The 20,917-nt window shown below is 44.3% G+C and overlaps 1 protein-coding gene across 2 annotated transcripts; it reads right to left on the minus strand.

Moving 5' to 3' along the window:
• Window positions 1-1,788: 1,788 nt before the first annotated feature.
• On the minus strand, window positions 1,789-20,635 carry DDX25 (DEAD-box helicase 25). Of its 2 annotated transcripts, none has more exons than XM_028125940.2 (12): window positions 20,573-20,635; window positions 19,886-19,952; window positions 19,538-19,582; window positions 18,889-19,024; window positions 17,033-17,125; window positions 16,846-16,948; window positions 15,259-15,373; window positions 14,106-14,283; window positions 6,644-6,881; window positions 5,406-5,568; window positions 3,140-3,328; window positions 1,789-1,850 (listed from the first exon to the last, which is right to left on the minus strand). In XM_028125940.2, the coding sequence occupies exons 1-12, from the start codon at window positions 20,633-20,635 to the stop codon at window positions 1,789-1,791; spliced, it is 1,452 nt and encodes a 483-aa protein (XP_027981741.1). The 2 variants fall into 2 exon arrangements, with proteins under 2 accessions (XP_027981741.1, XP_087873551.1); XM_088017425.1 differs by having other exon boundaries at window positions 20,483-20,635.
• Between the last annotated feature and the right edge of the window lie 282 nt (window positions 20,636-20,917).

Below are 20,917 nucleotides of genomic sequence, written 5' to 3' on the forward strand. Positions count from 1 at the left end.
GACCCTGTGGGAACAGTTGCCAAAGGGAAATCCCTGAAAACGTTTGTGAGGGTAACCGGTAGAGAGTCTGTGGGAGATCTGAACTGGATAGGGAAATGGTAGTTTCATTTAGAACTCCCCAGTGCAGAGGTGAGTATGACACACGGTCCCACTGACTTCAAAGAGAGAGAGCAGGACGTCTTGATGTACTTCCTACAGTCATCTTATGCCATACAACTGCAGTTCAAAACTCTGGATGGAAAACCTCAGGGAAGAATGTTAGTGAATGAAGAAATGGCAAAGGATTATTTCCTCGACAAATATTTAGTGACCACCTGTTATGTGCTGGGCACTGTGCTGGGGGGCTGGGTACTGAGTGGACAGGAAGACTGACCACATGCGGGAGAGCTGGACCCGGAAGGCTGCCTCATTGGGCCCATGTTAGGTAAGCGTAAGGCGGCCCTGAGGACATGACCAGAGGCACCATTCAATACGTATTTCCCTCTCGTGAAAGAAGACAGTGTCTTCTCTGGGAAGCCGGCCCCGTTGGTGTTCGGGGCCCCTCCTCCGAGCAGCACCAGTGACCTGCACACCCCTCCCTCCTTCGGCACAGTCTGTTACCCTGCTGTCTTCCTCTGAGGCTGCCGTTACTCTGAAGTCTGAGACGACCGTAACTTCTTTTTCATCTCCCTTTCGCTGGCGTCTGGCGTAAAGGGTGCACAATAAACGTCCGCCAGGGAGCGAGGCAGCTGGATGGTTTTCATGTATTTCTGAGCCCTGCTCATGGGGATAAAACACGGGCAGAGAGCTCCGTGCGTGGAATACCAAAACAGATATGCCAGAAACACCTTTCCAGGCCCGGGTGATGGGGGCAGTCTCTGTGGCTGTCGGTGGGGCTCAGTGGGACAGACAGAGCCAGGGCCTGGGCTCTAGCTGCAGACTGCAGACCTGCGCCAGCTTTCTGCGGGAGTATCAATTTCCCCGGGTTCCTCAAGCCCACTGTTTCACTTGTTAGCAGCAAATGTGAGAAATGAAAAGCATCTCAATGGGACTTATAGGAAAACGTCTGGGATTCTCAGATATACCTTGAATGAAGTGTGGCTTCTTTAATAAGGCGAATGGGTCCTCCCCTCCCTGGCCTGTTTTGAAGAAATGTCTATAACAAAGACACATTTTCAGAGACTATTAGATAGCTGATGATGGATTAAACCTACTCTATTTTGAAGACATTAAGAAACCAAGCAGAGAAAATATTTTCACATTCTGTATGTCAACTGAAACATTTAAAAAAGCAAAATGTTCTCTTTCAAATTTGTTTTACTTTTTGAAGGTTTCACCCTGCACTCCCACCTAAGGGGTGTATGTGCGCGCACGTGCCTGCATGGGAGAGCAGGCCCGGGAGGGAGGCCTGGAGCTGGAGGGCTTCTCTGGCCCGCTAGCTCACCTTCCCAAACCAGTGAGGTCCTACTGCCATCTCGTGGACCCTGACATGTTCACAGGCGGCACGGTGTGCTCAGATCCTGGAAATGAAGTCCCGCAACATCCCAGGGCCCACACAAAGATGTTTACCTGTAAATGAGATTAGAATAAGAAATAATCTTGCTTTTTTATTCAAAAAGATCATGTGCTTCACGCCAATCTGGTTTCAGAAAGACCTCAGGTCTTAAGACTAAGGCTACCATGACATTTATTTTGCCATATTTAACAGTTTCACTTTGTAAAAGCCCCAACGGAAAAAAATTACCTTTGAAACCCACTGGGACATTCTCACATAAACTAGGATATTTCACAAGCAATAGAGTTCTATCTTCAATATTCAATCTTTTCAATTTCATCCATGTCTTCAGGGTCGAGTTGCTTAATACTGCTGTCTAGAAGGAGAGAGAATGGAATCAGTCTGAGCCCAGGGTCTAAATGGAATTTCTTTCCACTCAACTGTGAATTTCTGAAGACAGTGACACCTTTGCAAATATGTGTTCCTGTGACCCCTTGCATGGAAAGCCTTGAGAGAGGAACGTTCTCGAGATCAGTTTAGGAAGAGATGGTATCAAAATAACCAGTTAATACTGACTAAAATAGCATCCAATGCACCAAACAATAGAACATGTGTGTCTAGATACTTGGGCAGGAAAAAGGCCAGAGTGCAAGGGAGGGGAGCCTGGGAAGGGGCCTGCTCGTGCTAGGAGGAATAAAGTGGGCCTGTGTGTGGGGGTGAGTGTATCAGGGAGGGTGGGGTGCAGGATGGCAACAGGGAGGGGGGCTCCTCCACTGAGGTCACTTCCCAAGACTAGGTCATACGGCGTTGACCATAGCAAGAGTGGATCGTAACGTTCTTTCTTCCCCCATCCCTCCTTGCTTCTCCTAACACAGGGGTGCTTAATCAACTTCCCTGAAGGGGCCATGGACGTGCTACAGTCTGTAGACTTTTCAAAATTGTATTTCAGACTGCATACGTGTCTCTGTGCACTTCCCCAGGACAGAGTCCACTGCTTCCCGCCAAGTTAAGTACCAATTTCCCAAAAGGTGAAGATATATTTGGGGTCATCTGGGTGTTCCTCTTCCCCTGTTCCCCAGCCACATCCATGGGCTTTGGGGTATGGGGTAATTTGAGAGGTGGACACCACAGTTTAGGTCACTCTTGCGCTTTCCATCAGTTTCCATCAGAGGGCAAGCTGCCAGTCCAAGAGCCCCAGCAGGTTATTGGAGCATGCCTTGTTGGATGGGGGGCTGGAGGAAGGACAGCAGATCTCAGAATTCAGGACCATCCTAGCTGTTAGGGTGGGGCCAGAGGAAGGGAAAAATGTAAATAAGAGAGGAAGCTGGAGACAGAATATAATCCTAAAGGACTTTACTACTTTGTTTAGGCGGTGCTTTACCGGACGTGGAAAGCTGCCCCAGGTCCCACAATGGGCAATAACACAAACCTGAACTCATACTCCTTCCACTGGATTCTTCCATTGTTCTTTAGCTACCATATACGGATGATTTAATCAACCATAGGGGCTCTGTAGGGACCCTGGCACTGTGAATTAAAAGCCCCCCACTCCTTGGCTCCTGTCCCGGAGCTACCCTAAGCCTCTGGGTATAAGGTCTGTGACACACGCCATCACTGTCAACATCAGCAGGGTCCACGGTTCCCACTGTGACAGGTGCTACTTACTAAAGTGATCCTGGATCTTCATAAGCAGGGGCAGCTTATCCACTTCAATCATGTTGAAGGCGAGGCCCTTTTTCCCAAAGCGTCCTGTCCGCCCTATGCGGTGAAGGTAGGTCTCATAGTCTGGCTCCTCAGCTTGGTTTACAGGGAGATCAAAGTTCACAACAATTGTGACCTGCTTCACATCGATCCCTAGAAGAGGAGAGATGCTGTAGGGTCCTGCAACTGTTTCCTTAGGACATAGCTATTCGCAAACCACATCTGCCAAGGGAATTCTCATGTAACAGCCACAATTTACAAATAAAACTTGGTTTTACATCATGGAAGTGGATACTTTGGTCAGGCAGTTTGCTTGCACAGTATGTCTAGGATGCTAGATTTAAGAGTGCCAGTAGAAGCTCATTCCACAGAAGTCTAAATATGTACAGAGATTGTGTGTGTGTTGTGGACAGGGGCTCTCACCAAGCCCACAGAGATCAGGCCTCCTCTCCCCTCCTGCCGTGCTAAGTCCCCAGCAGGCCCCCCGTCTAGAGTCCTCTACCCTTCAGGGGACCCCACTCCGCTCCATGCCCTGGTCATCATCCCACCCAGGTCTTTTTTATCCCCTGCCTCACTGTTACAACAGCTTCCAGCCGGGTTCCCCCTCTTCTCTCCTCCTCTGATCTCTCCGACCACAGTCACCATGGCAACGTCCAGAACACTTGTGTTCAGGACCTGACTGCCCCAACTGCACAGGATGAAGAACAAACAGTTCCAGATTTCCACACCATGTGAAGTCTCATCTCTTCCTCTCCTGACTCAAATCCAACGCTGCAGTCACATGGTCTTACCATTTCCCAAGCAAACTGACAATTCTTACCAAACTGGATTCCCTACCCTTCCTTCAAAACCTTTCACATCTGATGTTCCCTAGGAAGACTTCTGTGACCCCCCAGTACCTCCGGCCCCCGGCACTAGGAAGCTGTCTGGGTCACAAGCCTTGTCCTCTTTGGAGCCCTTGGTGCTCCCTTTCCTCCTAGGTCCAGCGTCACGCCATCCAATATGGCCATCTAACTTTAATCCGAATTAAAAATTCATTTCCTCAGTCACACTAGCCATGTTTCAAGTACCCAGCAGCCATATATGGCCAGTGGCTACCAACTGAACAGCACAGAGTAGAATATTTCCATTAATGTGGAAAGTTCTATTGGGTATCACTGGGCTAGATAGTAAGCGTCCAGGCACTGAGCTCCCAAGGGGCTGGGACCTCATCCTTTTTCAGGCTACTCTTCCACAGTGCCGAGCTCTACACGCACGGCAGGTCCTCATTTCTATCTGCTGAACTAAGAATGAATTAGGAAACAAGGTTCAAGTATGGGGTCTAGGCAAGGGCATAGGGAGGCTGAAAGCCGTAGGAAGGCCCTTCTCTTAAAAAAAAAAACCAAAGATTTTTTTCCCCTCAGTAGTCAATAGTTTTGAAATTAAAAACACCTCAGAGATGATCAACATCATTAGGGAACCTGAGTTAAAAACACAATGAGATGCCACATACATCTACCAGAACAGCTAAAATTAAAAAGAGTGACAATACCAATTGCTGGCAAGGATGCAGAGCAACTGGAACTCTCCTACATTGCTGGTGGGAATAGAAAATGGTAGTCACTTTGGAAGACAGTTTCTTACGAAGCTAAATATCCATTTACCATATGACCCAGATATCCTGCTCCTCGGTATTTATCCGAGAGAAATGAGAACATGTCTCTGAAAGACCTATACATGAATGTTTATTATAGCTTTATTTGAAATAGCCCCAAACTGTGAATAATCCAAATGTCCATCAACTGGTGAATGGACGAACTAATTGTGTGGTACATCCATTCAAAGGAATACTACCCGGCAATAAAAAGGATTGAACTACTAATATATGTCACAAGACGGATGAACTCAAAAGCATAATGTCGAGTGGAATAAGTCAGACACAAAGGCCAACTACTATATGATTTAACTTACACAGCATCTGGAAGAGACAAAAATACAGAGACAGAAATCTGATCAGTAGTTTCCAGGGGTCAGATGATAAAAGGAAGAGGCTGTCGGCAAAGGAGCACAAGAAAGTTCTGGAGGGAGCGTGGACTGTTCTGTACTTCGAGTATGGTGATGGTCACACGACTGTACGTTTGTCAAAACTCACTGTAAACTTAAAATCAGTGAGTTTTATCATATGTAAATTATACTTCAATAAACTTGACTTTAAATGTTTACACACACACACACACACACACACACACACCTCGAGCACAGACATTGGTTGTTATAAGAACTTTCTCTTTCCCATCCCGAAACCTCTGAATGATGGAGGCTCGCTGATCCACGGTCAGCTCTCCACTTAACAAAGACACTTGGTGGCCATCCTGCATCATCTCCACAGTCAACCACTTGGCATTTCGACGAGTCTACATGAAAACACAAAACCCAGCATAGCACCCCAAGTCCAAGCAGACCGGCTGTGTTTGCAATGCTCACATATGCATGGTGAGGAAGACGGAAAGGGCTGCACAGGAGTTTTGCTTTACCTCTCCCTCAAGCCCTAGAGGAACCTTCTAATGCGGTACCTCCTGTGCTTCTCAGGGTCACGTCCTCTCAACCTGTGTGAATTTTGCCTTCTCAGCCATGAAGGAGAGATAAAATGCTCACTTACCGCACGCGGTAGGATGATGCCCAAATGGGATAACATAGTGAAGACAACCTCAGGCACTGTAAGACTGCTTCCTGTCTGCCTGGTGTCTTGTCCAGATCTTTATATGCATTATGGTCATTGTTATCACAACAATTTGATGAACCAGCTACCTGATTTCATTTAAAAAATAAAAAAACAAACAAACCCCAAACCCAAAGCTTAAAAACATGGAGTCACTTGCCCAAGATTTTCATGGCTAGTCCGTGGCAGAAGTGAGCTTTCTTTTATTCGATAAGGTTTTCAGTGCCGTCCCTGTGCCAGGAGGGTGCCATTCTAGTGGGGCTATGTAAGTAACACAGATGAGGTCCTGCGCTCATGGAGTTTACAGTGTTCACGTGGTAGAGAGAAAATAAAACCAACACGTGAACGTGAAACATGTCGGAGAGCAAAAAATAAATACGAAAATAAAAATAGGGTAATATTAATAGTAAGTGACTGAGTGGCTACTTTCCTCATAGTAAGTTAGGAACTAGACAAGAATATTCTTCATCTGATTGAGGAGAACTATAAAAACCCCACAATAAACATCAACCTATATGGAGAAACGTCAGAAGCCATCCTTCTGAAATAAGGATGTCCTTTTTTTAACATCATCTTGAAGTCTTACTCCATCACTTACTCTTTCCATACAGATTCATTTCTGTCTCAACTTGTTCTGAAGATTAAATAGCCTCCTGTACCCAAACTGCTGAAGGGGGTGCCTGGCCCTTATTGGCATCATTGACCCCTCCATTGTCGGACTCTCTGCGGGTAAGCCCGGGCACGGCGCAGACAGACCGGGACATGGTTACCTGGCAGAAGATGATGGCCTGCCCGATGGTGATGCCGCCATAGATGTTGCACAGGGCTTGGTACTTGTCTTTCCTACTCTCACACAGCACGTAATACTGTCGGATGTTGTTCAGGGTCAGCTCCTCCTTTCGTAACTTGATAACATTAGGGTCTGGAATGATTCGCTCTGCAAACTGCCACACAGACTCCTCAAAGGTCGCTGAGAAGAGAAGCATCTGGCACTCCAAAGGTAAAGCTCTGTAAGGGGCAGGGAAGACGCCGTCAGCCACTGCCATCCCTGCCGCTCTCCTCGGGGCATCAAGCATGTCCTGTCCACTGCCACCAGGGTCAGCGGGGGATGTGCCGCCTTCCACCTCTGTGCAAAGGGCCACGTGTCCTGCCCCTCCTTGCCACCAAGAATTTGGGAACACACAGGAGCTGAGCGTGGAGCTCAAGAGCAAAGTTTAGATGTGTATTTTGGAGGGTCTGGGGCGTTTCATGCCGATTTTCTGTTTAAGCAAGGCAGAATCAGGAGCCCCGAGTGTTGGTCTAGATACTCTTTCATGGTATCCGCCTCACACACAGTGAAATGGGAGGAAAGAAACAGGCTAGTCATTCGATGGCAGGTGTTATATATCTTGGGAGGGAAAGAACAACAGCCACACTAACTTTCTTTGGGATGGGAAGGACCTGGATAGAAACAAAAGGGGAACAAAGGGGAAATGCTACTGCATGCAAAATGTGAGCTGAAACCCGTAACAAACACAGGGCTGATTCACATAAAGTTTAAAAAATGGGCAAAATGAATCTATGAAGCCAGCAGTCAGAACAGAGGTTAATCCTGGGGAGGAGCAGGTGGGGATGGGGGTGGGTGGAGGCTGGTGACAGGAAAGGAGCCATAGGGGACCTCTAGAAGTGCTGGTAAAGTTCTAGTTCTCCGTCTGGGCCATCGTCTGAACACAGCCTCTTTGAATTTTCACTCAGCTCCATACTTGTGATTCATGTATTTCTCTGAACATATTTTATACATCAATAAATCTGAATTTAATCTGATTTCAACAGACAGAAATCACCACTTTTGAGAAGACACCACCTAGAAGATACGGCATTAGTGCTAAAAGAGAGTGGTGGAGATCAGGGGGTCCAGGGACTCCCAGGCACTACGTCAAGCCTGGGGCGTGGGTCATCTGGGGAGTTTTTCTACGTAATGATTTGACAGACTTCTGGGCAACTACAGTAGACTGTCTACATGCGTACCTCCCCAGCTTCCCACACACCACGAGTACGATTATAAAGAGATAGAAAGATATGAACCCACAACAACACAGAGAACAGAAGAGGAGAAACTGGAGATATGTCAACGTATTTCTGGAAGATGGGAAAGCATGGTAAATGAGAAAGCAGATGACGCCCTCATGTGAGTGGTACAGATGGAAACAGTGATGCAGATGGTGGCTGGGCTGCAAAGGCAGTGGCTCCCTCAGAACCTGTGAGAGCGCTCAGAGCTACGAGCACCAGGGGCCAGAGAAAGCAGGAGTGGTGTGTGAGAAGATATGAGGAAAATTCTGCATTAGCTTGCTGCGGTGGGGGGTGGGGGCCGGGAGGAAGGGGGGGACCTCTTGGCTGTCTACCGTAACACAGTCCTCCATCTGGAAAAAGATGGCGCCAGGACTGGCATCCCAAGACTTGCCCATTTCATTCCAAAAAGACAATGTACACAGATTGCACAAGGAAGGAAACATGGGCTAGTCTACAGAACAGTCTGGATTTCGAAGACTTAGTATGAGAAAAAGAATGTAAACTATTTCATTAATAATTTTTATATTGATTAAATTGATTACTTGTTACAATGCTATTGTTTGATATGTTGGGTTAAATAAAATATAACAATGAATTTCACCTTTTTTAAAATGTGGCTATTAGAAAACTTAAAATTACACATGTGGCTTGCATTATATTTCTATGGGACAATACTATAATTTAATCTTTTTTAAGCAAAAGAAGAAAATCAACAACGAAGGGATGAACAACCAACATAAATGCCCTAATTATTACTTAATATTCTCTTGAAGAGAAAGCCCTTTTTGACTACTGCATCTTTCCCAGAATTCTGAATCTTTCATTCTTGGTTATACATAAATATACCAACTTATTGGCAAGGGATAGCAAGAAGGGAGTCTCACTTGATCTTTGGCCAAAATTATTATTATTTTTTTTAAAGATTTTACTTATTTATTTGGCACAGAGAGAGAGTGAACACAAGCAGGGGTAACGGCAGGCAGAGGGCTCCCACTGAGCAAGGAGCCTGATGCGGGGCTCGATCCCAGGACCGGAGCTGAAGGAAGACGCTTAATTGATTGAGCCACCCACGTGCCCCTGGCCAAAATTATTTTAAATAGGAAGGCTGGCTGAAAATGTGTATAAGGAACAGCTGTATCCCACCTTACTTCAGGCAGGTGAGCATGTACAAGTAGGAGACTAGAGGTTTAGTTTGTACAGAAATCCCAGCCTTGGGGATGCCAGCCTCAGCCGAAGGTGAGAGTAAAGCAGAAAGCTGAAAATAGGGAGTAAGTGAAAATATGCATATGAGAGTATGCAGCCCATTCCCTGGCCCTGCTCCCGGGAGGCCAGCAACCAAGTGTATGTCTCCTAGGGAGGAGAGGAGAGATACTCCATAGTTCTAATGACCTGCAAGTAACGATCATCTTAGAGAGGAGCTGCCCGAGGCACAAGCCCCACCATGCACTCGAGCTGTCAATAAGCTTCTTGGTTCCTAACCACAGATTATGAAAGGCCAGCCAGGTATCACCAGACACGAGGGGGGATGGTCCACCACAAGAGACAGACGTAGCAAAGAAACAAGAAGAAACTTAGATAACTCAGAACCAACGTTGAGAGCAGAAAAAAATTTTAAATACTATAATTAATATTCTCAGAGAGACAACAGCAGCATATTGCATCCATAACAAGAAAAGGAAGTTACAGAACAGAAACAGAGAAAGGCAGGATAACCCACACAAGACAGAAAAAGAAGGGCAAACGACTGTTGTTATTTTAACGACAGACAGAAGGACACATTCAACTGGGTGCAAGAGGCAAAGACCAGAACCAGAGCAACTGTACCGCATGAAGGAAGAACTGGGGGCAAGGTGGCGTGAAAAGTGGATATGGAGACTGAACCTCCCGAGTTCAGGATGAGACAGGCAACATTTCTAAATTCAAAGTTGTTTTGCCTTTTGAAAGCACACAGTGCTTAGCTGGAAACAGTGGATACTGAACTTGTCTGGCCATACCGCACAGACAGACGTGCATCACTGCATTCCTCCCTTGAAATCTCTAGGAAGCTGAGTAAAGTTACATTGCCTGCTTCGGCACTTGCAAATAAAATGTCCTGCAGGTGAACAGATGGAGACATTTTGAGCAGCGATGGTCTTACCGCTTTCAGTGGAGAGCTAATTCTGTAAGATCTTACCAATGATCATGCTTTGTACACTATACCAGGTGATATGTCAAATCACAGCAACAAAAAATATATTCCCCCTATCTCTGAGGATTTGAAAAATGGGAGTTCAAAATATCTTCTTGACTTCTTTGAAGTTTTAATAAGACAGAAAATCTAAATCTTGCTGACATCACATCCAAATACAAACTAGCTTCTCAGCAACTGTCTGCACGTGCAGCGGACAGTGCAAATGTAAATTCTGGCAGCTTCCACTCAGCCTATAAACTTATCAAAGAAAAGGAAAAGATCTTGCCAGCTAAATACCCCACATACTTTGAGAATAGCATTTCTAAAAGGCGAATCATTTGCTTAACTGTGATACTGAGCTTTCGTTATCAAAGTTTTTGCTTACTTTTCAGCTTCCTCAAAACTTGCTGAGACACTTAGTAAGATTTTTACCTGTACGGAAATGGAAGAAGGGCGTCACCTTGAACATCTGCCTATAAGATACATTCACTGTTGAGGCCATGTAAAAGAGTTAAAATGTTGGCCAGTCATAATATCGTATCTTCAAAGTATGAGAAAAAAAGAATGTCCTTCTCTAATCATCTGAAAATACACTGAAGATGGGAATGGAGGAAAGGATGATAGGAAAACAGAAACGATAAGCTGAGCTATCTGGTGTTACCTACACTCGTAGCAACAAAATTACTCATTTTTTAGGAAATAAGGTGGCTGCAGAACTCAAAAATGTCACCAGAAGAGGGCGGCCCAGGGGTGCCTGGGTGGCTCAGTTGTTAAGCATCTGCCTTTGGCTCAGGTCATGATCCCAGGCTCCTGGGATCGAGCCCGGCATTGGGCTCCCTGCTCCGCGGGAAGCCTGCTTCTCCCTCTCCCACTCCCCCTGCTTGTGTTCCCTCTCTCGCTGTGTCTCTCTGTGTCAAATAAATAAATTTTAAAAAAGAAAGAAAGAAAGAAAGGAAGGAAGAAAGAAAGAAAGAAAGGGCAGCCCAGTTGAACAAGACGTTCTCATTCCTTTGCTAAAAACTGTAACTTGGAATCCATCTTTGACTTCCCAAGCCTAAATTGCCTACGTGCTTCACCACTATTTTCCCTGAGAACCACAATGGTAGCTAATGTACTTCAGAGCTTTTGAAAATAATGGACATTTTATTTTTAAAGATTTTATTTATTTAACAGAGAGAGACACAGCGAGAGAGGGAATGCAAGCAGGGTGGATGGGAGAGGGAAAAGCAGGCTTCCCGCAGAGCAGGGAGCCTGATGCGGGGCTTGATCCCAGGACCCTGGGACCATGACCTGAGCTGAAGGCAGACGCTTAACAACTGAGCTACCCAGGCAACCCAATGATGGACATTTTAGATGTGGGTAACCTAAATGGTGGATTTTCAGCACAAGGGATCAGAGCGACAAACAATTGATCTACTAAACAAGCCTGCAGAGTTGATGTGGACATTTCTAGAAAGCTAGACACGAATTCTTGTGTGTTTAAAAACCTAGTGTTGCTAGAAAGTAAACTCTTAAATAATCCATGCTTGAACACTTTTGTGAAGAGGACATCACACTGGACTAATAGCAGGAGTCAGCATGAACTTGCTAAGAGCAGAGCTACCAAGTCAAAATGAATTTTACATTGGACTGTATTCAGTTTTCCCACCACATACAAAAAAAGAAGGCTGTAGGTAGTTCAAAGAATTATTACTGGAAGAGGAAAGGGAAAGAGTAGAAATAGCCTACCTCACTACGAGACAAAAAGAAATAGGTCACCACTGGTTGGGTCTTTAAACACAGGTAACAGCTCTTTAATTAGTCCTACTGCATTGACATTCTCCTTGTAAGAAGTCTTATATTTGAGTATCTTAAGAATATACAACAGCACAGAGTATAAAATTTAAGCATCCAATAATGAATTTAAAAAGATTAAAATAAACTGCTGTCAAAGATGACATTATAAAATATCATTATGTTTCTCATACATATTATTCATTTAATTAGTCATACTAATAATTACGACTAATTGCCACTGTTAACTAGTTCTGTTGTTTTGCTTAAATAGTAGCATTTATGTAACAAAATATAGGGTGATATATAATTTAAAAGAAACATATATTTCCCATATTTTAATGTTAATAACACACGTGTATGACTATTTTTTCTATATTATTATATATTTTTTTTGTCTGCCATGACTGTGTCCTGCTTTCTAAAACGTTGGTCACTGTAGGGAAAGAAATGACCTTAAGAAATTTTCCCAGATCTGACAGGCACAAGTTTTACAAATGAACAGGGTGAGTGCACTATACGTCTAGAACAAGGGATGAGAATAAAAAGGACCCAAGCCAATGCATATCATTGAGAAATTTCAGAGTACCGTGAAGAAGGAAGATTCCAAAAGCTTCTAGAGAGAAAAAAGCAGATCACCTACAAAAGTTTGGGGATCAGGAAGACATTAAACTTGTCAGCAACAACACTGGAACTGAGAGTATTAACTACAGTATTTAAAAAAAAAATTTTGTTTTCAACATTGACTCTGAATTTACGGGAAGAATTCTTTAACTTGGATTTCACATCCAAGCAAACAAAAGATCAGATTTACAGGCACAATGAAGACATTTTCAAACATGTGGGAGATAGAAAGTGAACTTCCCAACATTATTTTAAGGAAGCCACTAGAGGATATACTCCTGGATAGTGAGTGAACTGACAGTAAACCAAGAAAAACACCCAGAAAACAGGAGATTCCAAACCGTAAATGAGGGCCAGGGAGACCTACAGTGACTGTTGTATGACCAGTGTGGACTGAAACTGGACAGAGATTGTGAGAGTTTCAGGAAAAAAAGACATTGACAGAGTTTGTAAATGTATTTGCCTATTTGGAGATATCACTGACACACGACACATATGATGAAATGGGCAGAGAAAAATTAAGGGTCCCTACCCAGTGATGCTAACCAAACGAAGGAAAACAGGCAATTATTAATTCTAGGGGAAACAGCTGTACAAGAAGAAACATAATCATAGTAATGTGCTGTGTGACAATGAACAATATAATGTCCTAATGATAACAACACTATTAATGTAGCCAACTCTTATACTGTAACCACAGCAAGGTGGGAGAGGGGACAGGAAGGTGGGGAGAGGGTGTGGGACAAAAGAGCTGGATTCCCACTTCCTATACTAGCAGTCAGCAGACAGTGACACATTAAGAAATAGCCATTTGAGCATACTCTTTAAACTATGAGGGTTAATACCAGAACAGAGAGGCATTCTCTAGAAGGACCACTGCACTGTTTTTCATTACAGGTCTTCTAGTACTGTTTGTTTTTTGTTTTTTGTTTTTTAAGATTTATTTATTTATTTGGGGGGTGGGCATGAGTGGGAGGGGCCGAGGGAGATAGAGCCGAAACCAAGAGTCAGATGCTTAACCGACTGTGCCACGCAGGCACCCCTTAGTACTATTTGAATTTAATAAGTGATACAGATTCCTAGAGCCCAATCCCAGAATTCTAAACCAGTGAGGCTCAGGTTAGCCCCAGCAATCTGTAATTTTAAGGCCCTTGGGTGATCCTGAGAGAGAGGCCTAGGAAAACAAGAGGATTTACTTGACAAATGAGAGGCAAAGTCAGGACTAGATCACGGGGCTCCTGATTCCAGGTTACTGTGTTCTCTCTAGCAGTTAGCCTCACAGTAGCCGTCTCAGACTTCAATAAATTCTCTTTAGACTTTTGCTCTTACTAGAAAAATTAGTGGCACGATTTGCTGGGTTCCACGTACAGGCCTGTAGTGAAAACAATGAAAGCAAACAGTGAAAGCAATCAGGCAAGATGACAAACTAAAGAAGTGGGAAAATGACAGCAGTCTAAGGGCCCGCTGAGCTGGTGAAAATACTGAACACCCAGATTTGTTTTAGAGGCAAAGGAAGCGGGGAATCAAGCAGTGAAGACAACTGGGAGCAGCAGACAAATCAAACTCCCCCTCCAGATCGAAGATCCAGGAAGAGAAAGGATGAATGTGAAACTTACCTCTGAATACGAATGCTTTGATCTGAGAATCCTTGTGTGTCAATCATCACGTCTGCTTCATCCAGGACAAACACACGAATCTTAGTCAAGTCAATTAATTTTCGCTTGAAACACCAATCTAGGACAGTTCCAGGAGTGCCAATTATAATCTGTTTGGTGACGTCGGTGCCTCTGGGAACTAGAGAGAAAAGGGTTGATTGACTCCTTCAGATGCAAAGGACCCTCACAGTCCACAATTCAGGGCCATGCAACATTGGGCTGTGAAGCGCAAGTATATTTCGTGACGATTTTCCAGGTGTGAACCCTGAGAGTCATCGCGGATTTGGATTTTGCAGAGCTTTAGGATAAACCCCCCGTTTCTAGGTTTAGGGTAGTAATAGTCCTGCCTATTGGATTCTGCGCCATGGTCAGTTAAAAAGCCACCCTCCAGCAATCCCACCGCCTTACAGAAACACCGGCACAGTGGTGAGAAACCTACCAACTGTCCCCAAGTGGAAAAAAAGCACAATGTCTATCAATGGGTTACATTAAATAAATTATTGAATACTATGAAGCTAGTCAAAACAATCAGGTGGGACTATATGAATGGACATGGAATGATGTCCAAAACATGTACGTTTTTAGACACTATGAAAAAAATGCTCCCAATTTCATAAACACTCTACAAAAACAAATACATACATGTACATCCACATGTGTATGAACCGAAAAAAGAAAGCAAACCACAAAAGTCTGTGAACAAAACTACTATCCTTGGAAACAGGTTTTTGGAGGACGAGACCTTTACCTTCTGACCTTCTCTGTTTTAAAGACTTTCTTTTCCAGCTACACGCACATAATACTTTAATGAAAACGTAACATAGTACAAGTTATTCTGCACGAAACAACTGAGCCTCAAAAAAAGCCAAAACCATCATCTTTGCAGGATGTGGAAGTGATGCAGCTAACATGTACAGGGTCTTTATTACGTGTCAAGCATGTACACAGTGCTGCATCTGCATCAGTTCATTTAATTCTAGTCAAAGCTCTTTGGCACAGGTGCTGTGATAGCTCCCATTTTAGAGACAAGAAAGCCGAGAAGGTACAGAACATGCTTGCTGGTGGTCGAGTCGGGATTTAAAAATTCCGCCAGGCCTGGCTTACTGGTACATACTGCGATTCCCTCGAATGGCGTACATCACTTGAACATCCACACAGAATTTTCCCATCCGTTCGACCACACGACCAGTTTGCAAAGCCAGTTCATAAGTAGGAGCTAGGCAGAGGCACTGCGAGAGAGAAGGGGCAAGTCACAAGGCTCACAAAAGCCATTGTACAAATCTGAAGTACAATTAAAATTCGTACAGGGAGACACAGGTGAAACTGGGAGATTTTGGTTGAATAAAGTATTTTCAGTTGAACACAATTTAGCAGCTGATAGATCTGAGGTGAATGTCGAGTAAGGGAAGGGAGAAGGGGCTGAAGGACAGAGAAATACCTTTTATATATTCCTCTCTAAAGAGTTATGAAGAACCACAGATCCTGCGGTGGTTCTTTTCTGTGGGAGAGAGTGGGGTGCAGGGAGGCTGGGAGTCAAGAAGAAAAGGAAATGCAAGGTGAATCACTGCTTGAGTGTCACCCCCAACATTTCTTGCCTGCTATTAAAAGTCTGCTGGTTTCCAGAACACTCCCTGCTTGATCCAATCGATTGTATACACCTCTGGCAGAATATTCCCTAAAATTCTTTCCTTTGTTACCTCCAACCCCCTATATCTGGTGGCTGCTGAGGAAGGAAAATGTTGATGGAAGAAACTGATGATACTTAATGCATTTACGGGCTTCAATTAAGGATCTGTGATACAGAGGAAAGGAAAACAAGGTACTAACAACTGTTTCCACACACATTTCTCAACATGGGTTTAAGCCCAGCTTTTCCTGAAGAATTTTTATTCATAGTACCAAACCCTGAATATGTATTTCAGTGAACCTATCTAATAAAGCACAAAATTTCATACACCAGGCATCAGTCACCCACGCCCACAGCTTATCTTGCTGATCAAACTGTAAGCTTCCCGAAAGAACCCTTTGCATGGGGTGCGCTCAATACTCAGGTCGTCAGCTTGTCACATGATTTGATGAGCACAGCGTGGAAATAACAGGGAAAGAATACCAGACACTTTCCAAAAGTGGAAGCTAGACCAAGAGAAGGGCAAGTGCACTTCCTGTCCCTGCTCAGCCACTCTCGGACATCTGTGACCTCATGTGAGACACGTGCCTCTCCAAGCCTCAGTCTCCCCTCTGCTAAAGGAAGCAGCGGACGGGGTGATTCTTTGGTCCGACAGCTATACGGCCACCACTAGTGAATGCTTACTTCAGACCAAGCACAGTGTGAAAGAGGTACATTATTTAATCTATAGGACAATCCTATGAGGCATTCATTCATTCACCAAGCCAGGCACTGTGCTCAGAGTCAGGAATGATCCATGCCTTTATAGATGTTATCCTTACAGACAGGGAAACAGACTTGAAATGCTCTACTAACTCACCTAAGACATTCTACTAGTAAGTAGAGAGGCTGGGATTGAAACCAAACTATAAAGCCTGTGCTCCTATCACTGTTCCATCCTGCTGCCCAATGCTCTGGGATTTTATGAAAGAATGTCTATTTGAAATGCTATCACACCATGGCAGTAATATCGCCCATTACTAAAATATCACTGGCATTGCAAGCATTCCCCTTTCTCCCTCAACCTTTTCTTACCTGTGGGAACAATTCCAAGGTATTAACTCTGCTTAGCATTGCCAAGACAAAAGCAGCTGTTTTTCCTGTTCCAGACTGGCTCTGGGCTATGAGGTTCTGGGGTCTGTAGAAAAGAGAGACACCTGGGCATAAACTGCATACAGCAGACTAAAAACCAAGTTGGAACAGCACTGCCCTGGAAACTCACGGGTGGGCCAGCATCATAGGGAGGGCCATCTCTTGGATTTTGGATGGTCTGTTAAATCCCATTGCATAGATCCCTTTTAATAACTCTTCCTTCCTATCAAGAAAAAAAAAAGCACATACTTAAAGCCCCTATGATTGGTCAGTAGCCTCAGAAATATGAACTCAAAAGGTGTATTTTTAAATTAAGCCACTCTGCAACTAAGCTTCAAAGGTAATATCTAGAAATATACAATTTACACCTCAACTCCCAAACATACACAATCATGCCTGTACCGTTGGACCACTCAAATAATAAACTATGCTTTAAGCCTAGGTTGAGGACAGTAATAATAGCCTAACATGGAACATTTGGTTGACCCAAGCAAAAAAGGAAAAACTCATCTGATAGAAGTATATCAATTTGCCAGAAGAGTCTTATTTTCCACACAAGCAGAAAACTGAGAGTTACTGTATTAATTCTTTTTTTTTTTAAAGATTTTATTTTTAAGGGGCGCCTGGGTGGCTCAGTCATTATGTGTCTGCCTTCAGCTCAGGTCATGATCCCAGGGTCCTGGGATTGAGCCCCGCATCGGGCTCCCTGCTCGGCGGGAAGCTTGCTTCTCCTTCTCCCACTCCCCCTGCTTGTGTTCCTTCTCTTGCTCTGTCTCTCTCTGTCAAATAAATAAATAAAATCTTTAAAAAAAAAGATTTTATTTTTAAGTAATCTTTACACCCAACATGGGGCTCGAACTCATGACCCCCAGATCAAGTGTCCCATGCTCTTCCACCTGAGCCAGCCAGATGCCTATACTGTTTAACTTTTTTTAATTAATGACAATCTTTGATTCTTTAAAGTAATTTTCAGAGAAGACAAAATTTTATTGAGGTAATTCTTACCTCAGTTCTGTCTAGGAGCAGAAGACACAATACTACCTCATCCTTTTGAGCCAACATTTTTTTTTTTTTTTTTGAGAGAGAGAGAGAGAGAGTGAGAACACATGAGTGGGGGTTGGGTTGGGAGGCAGAGGCAGAGAGAGAATATCTTAAGCAGGCTCCATGCCCAGCGGAGACCCCAGCGGAGGGCTCATTGATCTCACAACGCTGAGATCATGACCTGAGCTGAAATCAAGGGTTGGATGCTTAACCGACTGAGCAACCCACACACCCCTGAGCCAGCATTTTTAAATGCATCTTTCCTGGGGTCTCATGATAGATGATGGAAAGAAGAGAAAATGAATTAGGCTGGAACACTTCCACCTTCAACAACATGTATATTTTGTATTTGGTTACTTGGCAGATTACTGGCAGCCAACTATTAATCATAGGTAAGTTTCTTCTTCCACTTAGAAAATGTTGGGGCATTGGGATTTTGGATATTTCCCCTCTACATAGGTCCCTATCAGTAACTCTTCCTGTTAAAATACAGTTCCTTAATGCTAGTTGATAGATCCCTAGGAAATGCAAACCCATTTGGGAAAGTTACTCATTTTAATACCATCTGAAACAAAATATAATTAGGAAGTTAAAAGCTTATAACTTATCTAAAGGGGGTGAGGGAGGGTATGTGGGCCATCAATGTCCCTATATCCATATTATGGTACGGAGAATAGCAATATGGCTGTGTTGAGCTTAACTATCCCCCTTAGCATGGCAAGGTTAAAATATTTTACCATCAAGATGTTCTCAATTTGCTGCACACTCAGGTACCCTAGTCCTCCTTTTTGAATATTTCAACTGCATGCAAAATGTACACATCTCATTTTAATATTGACTATTAGAACATGAAGGGGATTCTGAGAGTTTTTATTGTTAGATTTTTTTTTGTTCTGTACCATTCTTTCTGGAATTTCTCCCTAATAAATGAGTAAAAATACTCACAGCCGCAGCTCTTCAAATGTTTTCACTGAGTAGAGTGGAGAGCTGGGATCCTTTTGTAAGACTTCAACTCGGTGACTGGATTCCACTAAGGACTGCCGGATTAACTTGTTTAAGAGTGAATTAGCTGCCAAATCCACTAGAAAGCAAAAATTAAAAAGGAGATATTGCAGGTGAAAATCTAGCCTCCTAGATGAATCTAATAAATTGCTCCTTCCCAATCAGAGACTGTGTGTCAAGCAACTGCTCCTACTCTCATCTTCCCTCTAAAAGGAGGTTCTAGAAAGAATGACAACACTGAGAATTCCTTTCTACACAAGAATCCAGTTTCTTATGCTCTGCTGCTATACCAACCTCTGACCTTGAGCAAGCCACCAGACCTAATTTTTTAATTTTAATCTATCACCACCAGACCTAATTTTTCCTTGCCAGCTGAAAACTCTTAACCCATTGCTGCATTATTCCATCTCAACTTCCCCTAAAGAAATATGGCCTACTCCTCATTTAGTATTTCTTCTGATAGTCACTATTTATAAAGAAAACAGAAGACAGTTCTTTTCCAATTGAGATTATATTATTCGCTCCCATTGTGAAAAATCATGATTAACTCATACAGAGTGCTAGGTTATACGCAAATAAATTTATCTCCTACCTACATCTTCTTCAACATCTTCTTCCATGTTATTAATAGAACCATCTAAAAGAATGGAAGAGAAACAATAAATACCAAACAGAAATTTAAAGTGTATGATCCCAGTATCTCACCATCTCCACAGTATGCACTGACAGCAAGGGTCATTCAATGAGGGAGTGGGTTAAAAGACTGGGAAGGTAGTGGAGGACCTTGACAGTTAATGGGAGCCAGAGGCATTTCAGTTGCCAGGGACCTGAGGAAAGCAATGCTTTTTAATAAATAAATAAATAAATAAATAAATAAATAAATAAATAAAATTAATTTTAATTAATAAAAAGCCAATCTGCTTTATCTAATAGCACTCACCTATGTTTGAGACTGTAGTACTCTTAATACCCCGAAGGTTCTTCCGGGGATGGATGAGGTTTGAAAACTATTGAAAGACACAAATTTCAACCAATATTAGGAAGCAAGCCACCAAGCAGCCCAGTGCACCCCCCTAGCAGGGAGGGACCCACCCGAATATTGTCTCCTTTGCAGTGTCAGGTATTAATTCTGACACTGGATTCTTTTCAGGAATAGGTCACCGCTATGAATTATGCTAAAATCGAAGGAGACTTTCTGCTGCCCCTGTACCTTAAGTTCCTCTTTATAGTCCTCTAATCTAAATGTGGCAGTCCTTGGGGGTCACAGCACGAGGAAGGGATGTGGGTAGCAAAGCGTGGTGGTCGGTAAGATGGAAGCTAGCCGAGGCCCAATGGTCAAATTGGGAGAGCAGAAAACTCCAAGGTCTAGTTGGGACTATCAGCTGCTTTCTCTCCCGGGACTTCTAGGGGTCTTCATTTTGCCCTTTCAAACCAAAGGTCTCGTGTCTCTCTCGAGGTCTCCTGCCCCCGGCCCTCCCCACATCCTTGCCACATCTCCCCTGCACCATTTGACACCCATTCCACACGCTAGCGGGGCTCTCTCCTCCCGCCCTCCCTGGCACATCTCCCTCTCAGAGTGCGGTTGTGGCCCCCGCCCACTTGCCCTCCCCGGCTCAGCGGCGGTTACATGGCTGTTCAGCCGCTCGCTCTCCGCCGCCCCGGCGTCGCCTCCCCAAAGTAACGACGCCATAGCCGCGATCGCAGCTATCGCCCCCAGCACGTGCGCCCTCCCCCGGCACGAGGCAGCGCCCGGCTCCAGCCAGCGGCCAATGGGCTTCCTCTGGGGGCAGGCTGACGCGCCCGCGACCACCCGCGGCGCGGCGCGCAGGCGCGGGAGCTCCAGAGAGGGGGGCGGAGCCAGGAGAGGAGGTGGGGGCTGCGGGGGAAGGAGAACAGCCTTCAGAGGCAAGTTTGCACTTGACCAGCCGCGCCTCGGCGCCAGGTGTTAGAAACCCGCGACGGGGCGCCAGTG

Source organism: Eumetopias jubatus, unplaced genomic scaffold, assembly GCF_037043125.1.
Source record: "Eumetopias jubatus isolate StellerSeaLion01/CBP00866 unplaced genomic scaffold, mEumJub1_p1.0 scaffold_13, whole genome shotgun sequence".
In the NCBI taxonomy this organism is placed as follows: domain Eukaryota; kingdom Metazoa; phylum Chordata; class Mammalia; order Carnivora; family Otariidae; genus Eumetopias; species Eumetopias jubatus.

What these genes read in the sequence shown, in the direction of transcription:
- DDX25 (XM_088017425.1), bottom strand. Translation starts at nt 20,635, where the DNA reads ATGGCGTCGTTACTTTGGGGAGGCGACGCCGGGGCGGCGGAGAGCGAG. An exon ending in AGGGAGGGCGGGAGGAGAGA is followed by an intron (nt 19,953 to 20,482) that starts GCCCCGCTAGCG and finishes GTCTTTCAATAG; the next exon opens with TTTTCAAACCTCATCCATCC. An exon ending in AGATGTTGAAGAAGATGTAG is followed by an intron (nt 19,025 to 19,537) that starts GTAGGAGATAAA and finishes TTTGCTTTCTAG; the next exon opens with TGGATTTGGCAGCTAATTCA.